General features: G+C 42.3%; 1 protein-coding gene across 1 annotated transcript in view; it reads right to left on the bottom strand.

The window, feature by feature from the left end:
• Window positions 1–1,084: 1,084 nt before the first annotated feature.
• The window catches only part of LOC119852993 (calpain-8-like), a 42,489-nt gene continuing 37,573 nt past the window's right edge, over window positions 1,085–6,000 (bottom strand). Inside the window, exons 18-21 of the mRNA XM_043511715.1 lie at window positions 4,858–4,936; window positions 4,003–4,119; window positions 2,139–2,197; window positions 1,085–1,236 (exon numbers count right to left, since the gene is read on the bottom strand). Of these exons, the coding sequence (XP_043367650.1) occupies window positions 1,213–1,236; window positions 2,139–2,197; window positions 4,003–4,119; window positions 4,858–4,936 (279 nt within the window). The 3' untranslated portion in view covers window positions 1,085–1,212. The remainder of the gene's footprint in view (window positions 1,237–2,138; window positions 2,198–4,002; window positions 4,120–4,857; window positions 4,937–6,000) is intronic.

Raw genomic sequence — 6,000 nt, 5'->3', positions numbered from 1 at the left:
AGGGGATGGAAGACCACGAGTGTCAATGAAGCCCCCCCTCACTCTAGGCCCTGGTGATCCCCCCCCCTCCCTTTTCTGCCCTGAGATACTCTCAGCAGTCATGCTGAGGATTTCACAACAGTTTGTTGCAGGCACAAACTGGCTGAAGCAAGATTAGCCAAACAGGACAAAAATGCTAGACAATGCTAAACAAACAACTCCATATATGGTGAAATAGATAAGAGGAAAAAGGGAACTGGCTGATATACTGGATTGGCTATATGGGCACTCAGGGCAGCTTGCTATTGGATAAGTATGCTAAGGAAAGAATGTATAAAAATATGTGTAACTGCTTGCACTGTTGTGCAGGATTTGAGGTTGTGGTCTCCCTGTACTGCTTGAAGCTTCAAATAAACTTTTCTACCTCTCCACCCCGTTGTGGTTATTGGGCAACGAATCCAGCTGTTGCTTTCCTCTGGCACTCTGTGCCGGCAACAACATTCTTTCCTTACCACCTTGCCCTCTCCTTCTCCTCCTTGAAAATATACAAAAAAAAGCCATAAATGAAACATGTTTTTGTAAAAAGGGCCTTCAGATTCCCTCCTCCTTCTCACTAAAACTACAATGACAGATGCAATCCTCCTTGTTTATTCTCAATCTGGAAGGGACTCGGGTGTTATGGTATAAGAACCTAGAGGGAATAGACTAAACCAGGTCACTAAATGAAGTCTTAGAGATGGGCCCAAACCAAACTCCTAGATTCAAATGCAGGATATGTGTGGATGCTTCAGAATCTGATACAAATTTTGTAGCTGATCCTTTCTATCCAGACCAGCTGTTTGGATCTGAACACTGCTGAATATTGGTGGGGAGCTGGAATTTGAATCTAAGTTATGCCCTTTGGGCCTATCTGTAGTAATTGTAATTCATGACATTTCAGTATGACATAAAAATACTCCTCAGGCAGAAAAAAGGTTTTTTGTTTGTTTGTTTTTTAAAGTATCATTGCAGTGTTTGTTTTCCAAATGGCAAGGGGTCATTTTATTTTCATTTTGGCTTAAAATAAGTTGCTGATGATTGAGAGGGGATTTTTTCTCCCCATAAGGGGGAGCAGGAGATTGAGAGTCACTCAGATACACAGGAAATAAATATCTTCCAAGCTTCCAGGCATATGAAAATCACAACACGTTTGCAAGCGTCACAGGGATCTCTACTCAATTCAGATGCAATGGCTCAAACCATTGTGCAGCACAGCCACTGTGGGAGGAAGAGAAAAAAAGGAGTTTGTCTAGAAGGTCCATTACATGTCTTTAGTGGAACTACATATGGGCCCTGAAAGGAAACACCACGGGACTTTGGGGAAGATTGGATCAGCATCTAAATCTCTTTTATGGGGTAAACCAAAACCCACAGATCCAATTGTTCTTGAACTTTGGGGAAGTTCAGAACTGGCTTCAAACTTTGCAAATAGGCCACTCTTGGGATGAGAGAATGCAACAAGAAGAGATGCATGATTTAAAAAAAAAAAAAAAATCGTGGAGCCAGATTTCTCCCACATCTTAACAGGATATGATGAACTGCCACTGGAATCACAGTGGGGGACTGCCATTCATTCTTCCACTTGGATTTTCCCTGCAGAGGAAGGACTGGGCCTCATTACTTTTGAACAACTTTGGTTTGAATAATGAAAACCCTCATTTTAAAAAAAAAAAAAAAAAAAAAAAAAAAAAAGACATGACATCTTAAAAGGTCTTTTCTAGGTGCTGTTAGGTCATTTTAGTTCACCCTCTGCCTGTGCAAGAATTGTTCCCTGCTGTGCATTTTCTAGTGGTTTGCTCCACTTTAAAAAGAAGAGAATGAAAATACCTATAAGGATTTAATCTCCTAGACAAATGGAGGCATTTTGAATAAATTCTCTCTCACTGTATGAATGATAAGTTCATTCTCTGGAACAACTGCTGGCTTAGCAAGGATTTTAGTAAGAACTTTTTGTCTGAAAATCTCTCTTCCGCTGCTGAATCTTCAGTAGGTCTCCTGTTTGAATCGCTATTTCATTTGTTTATAAAGCTGATAATGGACATCCTGAGGAAACATGTTTTAATTGTGACCAGTCATCACAACAGTTTAACCATAGGGTAGTTTGATGTAACTAGCCTTACCTCAGCCAAAGAGAGCTGGATGACTCCATTCTTGTCTTTGTCTAGGAGCTGGAACATTTCTGAAGAACAAAAGAAGGGAAGAAATAAAATATAAGTAACACAGTGTCTGACAAAATATGGAGACCTCCCACCATGGCCTGTTCAAATCTGGATTCAGATGCAAGTTTTGAGTCACAATTGGATAGGGGCATTACAGATTATTTCCCTCCCTTCCTCTTAAGTATCATTCTAAGCCACTGCATGGGATAGCATATCAGGCGGGACCCACTAGGACACATTCCGTGTTCAGAACAGGACAGCCACAAAGCACTGGCCATTTCACATGATATGTAGGGATTCACCCATGAATCTGAGATCTGACCCAGGTGTAGATAAGATAAGCTATATCACTGAAGTGAGCTGTAGCTCATGAAAGCTTATGCCCAAATATATTTGTAAGTCTCTAAGGTGCCACAAGTACTTCTTTTCTTTATATCACTAGCGTGAGATGACTAACATGGGGGAAGAGCACTGGAAACATAGTGCATGTGATTATAAGTCATAGGAAGACATCTCTATCAGCAATCCCCGAAAGAATCAGACTGTCCTTGATCTATTATTATACTGGGTGTTTCTTCAGAATTTACAACAACAGGAGGTTAGATGGCTACTCCTTTTCCTCCCTCCCATAATCCTAGAGTACAACAGCTTCTTAAGTGGCTGATTAGATACAAAATCTGATTTTTATAGCCATACAAACCCATGAAACTCCTTCACTGCCCTGAAACAAAAGCATATTCTAGATTTCCACTGTCTTCTCAATGTGAACACAGTTTATTTTTAAATTAACCAAGCCTCAATACAAGAGAATAATCTGCATCCTTGACCCTTTTACAGACAAAGGACTTTGAACTGGTGCTGGGCAAACCTTAAAAAGGGTTCAGAGGTTCATTTGAGATAAATGGCACCCAGAAATCATTTGAACAAGTTAGAGAAGTTGGTTTGGTTTCGGTTTGACTTTCAGGTGAAGATTTGGGCCAGTTCTTATTTTTAATCAGAACAGCTTTCACCTTCCCCATTTTGAAACTTTGCCATTCTCAGAACTCATTGGAGTTGCTAAATTCAGTGTGGACTAGAGAACCGAGGAAAGGGCAGGCCATGGTGGCAAGCCTCCAGCATGGATACATTTGATTAGCTGAGCTAGGGATGCCCAACTCCTATTCCCAGTTCTGCCCAGTGGCTTGCTGGTTGGCTTGAGGCAAGTCTCTTAACCTCTCTGTGCCTTCCTTTCTTCGCTTCTGAAATGGGGCTAATGGGGGTGCTGTGAAGATTAAAGAGATACGGCTTGCAAAGCACAGAGGGACAGATTTTTAAAGTTATAAAGTGCCTAAAGATGCAGATAGGTACTTAGTGAGATTTTCAAGACTAACCTAGGCACCTAACTCCCATTGAAAACCCCACTAGGCACCCATCTACATCTTTAGGGACCTAGAACCTTTAAAAATGTGTCTGCAAGTGCTAATTTATGGCTAGATTGCACAAACCTTACTCATTTGGTTGAGCATTTACTAACACAAATAGTCTCATTGAAGCCAGTAGCCTACTTGCATGAGTAGGAGATTCTTCCAGGGTGAGTAAGTGCTCCACAATCTAGTCCATGACTATTGTCTAGAAGAAAGACGATTAAGGTTTTGATCTGGACTGAATTCCTCCAATTTTTGTCTGGGCCTTCTCTATTGGTTTGCGAAGCAGAGCCAGTTTTGCTGGCTCCCTTACACTTCCACACGGTGCTCTGAACTCAGCACTCCGATTTAAACAAAAACACCAACCCCCCCCCCCCAACATTCAGCAGTTCTGCTCAGCTGCTTCGAAAGAAGGAACTTACTGAAGAGGGTCTCTAGGCGGATCATACAGGCCACAAAGCCGTCAAAGTCAATGGTCATCTTGCTGCCAGCATAGCGGATAGCAATGATGTTTTGCAACTTATTGTTGAGAGTGAAACCTGAAAGCACAGAAATCACTCAAGCAGCAGTTACATACACTTTTTAACACAGGTTGCACAGAGTTTTTGCAGCTGCAGAAAGACATGGCTGAAGGATTATGAGCTATTCCCGAGTTGTTGGTCTCCATTGTCTCTACCGTGTACTCTCCTTTCTATAGCCCATTGTGCTATGGTGGAGACAGGCGTAATTCTCCTCCCAAAGCCTTGACAAACTGCATATGTTCCACTTGTTCTGCAGAGTTTCTTAGCCCTATATTCCTTAGATAAGCACCTAATTAATAAGACTTACTGCACTCCTAGGGCCTGAGCCAAACAGCAGCAATTGCAGCAGAGTCCATTACCTACATAACACGCTGGTGTTGAGTTTTAGGGCTTGATTTAGGATCATGTTAATGAGACGTCTTCTGGCCTAATCCAGAGTGCAGGGACCCACCCACAGAAAGTCCCCCAGGAAAGAGCTTGCAGAGATACAAATCATCCACAGAAAAACTGCTCCTGCAGAGGGTCCAGAGCTGGCCAGCACCACCCAAGAAGTGGACAATACGGCCAAGGAAGAGGCGTGGCCAGGGGATATATGCAGGGATCAGGAAGAGAGAGTCAGTCAAGTCAATGATGTCACCATGATTATGAGGCTAGGAGGCAGGAGGGATAGTGGAGTAGTCCGAATGCCTCAATATTTTCATTTTTTTAAAATACGGAATACCACATTAGGGCATCCTTTCTACACGTGATATTTACCTGCTTCCTGGAGGGCATTTCGCATCTCATAAGCATCTATGGTACCAGAATAGTCAGTATCCACTTTCTTATAGATCTCCTGCAGCAGAAGAAAGAGGAAGTATTGAGTCTGCCTTTAGACTGTTAGGAGCCCTATCTGATTGACTGGGAGATGCATTGCTGCTGCCAGCCAATGCATCTTTTCTCTGAAAGTGTAAATTAGCTAATGGCAAACTATGCCCTGGGAAACTATTCCCAGTGGTCTGGCAGCTTGCCCATCGGCATGTTGTGCTGTAGCAAATAGACCTTTAAGGAATATCCCCCTCACTCAGCAAACACTGTAATATACAGCTTCCATTTTGGTTAGCACTTCAAAAGAAACAACAGGCAGTTCTCACAGCCAATTGATCTGCTAGCCAGCTCTAGCTGAGTAATTAGAAACTATTCCAGCCTGCAGCTCAGAGGGGAAACTGCATTTGGGGCATGTTTTCATTTACGCAGGCCATCTAATCATTGCATGCTGGTGATCAGAATGTGTCCAACCTGTGAGGAGCTGAGCACCTCCTCCTTGGCTTCAATGGGAAAGGAGGGAGCGCTGCACTTCACAGGAGCAGGCCTGTAACGTGTACCATCCCAAAAGCTTATCTTAAAGGGGCATTGTCAAGTAGATTAGGTCCAAACTTTGGCCTTCTTTAAACTGATTCTGCAGAAAATCTTCTGGAAATTAAACGTTCTATAAGGGGGGGGGGAGCACTTTTGTGGAAACTGACACTGCACCCTATATTTGTCATAGTAATATTATATAATTATGGCATAATTATGATGCATTTTGTACAAGGTAAGTCATGTGAGGTGTGATTGGAAAAGTTATGATTTGCTGAATAGGATTATCCTATATGTATGCATGTATCATTTTTGTATCTGACATTATTAATATTATGCATCTATTATGAATGTAGTTATATTCATAATAGATACATCATACTATATTATTGGAGCAGGACAGGATGGTAAAGCTCTGGGGTCCTAGGCTGGGAGACTGATGGTTATTTTGACTGTAGCCTCTATTGTTGGTTCATGCAGTGGCTGGTCAGAAAGCCTGCATGTAACTGCAGCTAGGTGCGTCCATATCTGTGCGTATGCTGGTGGAAGCGTAAGACCAGG

Source organism: Dermochelys coriacea, chromosome 3 (genome assembly GCF_009764565.3).
Source record: "Dermochelys coriacea isolate rDerCor1 chromosome 3, rDerCor1.pri.v4, whole genome shotgun sequence".
NCBI classification, from domain to species: domain Eukaryota; kingdom Metazoa; phylum Chordata; order Testudines; family Dermochelyidae; genus Dermochelys; species Dermochelys coriacea.
The sequence above is the reverse complement of the archived record's forward strand: the minus strand, read 5'-3'. Positions and strand labels throughout refer to the sequence as shown.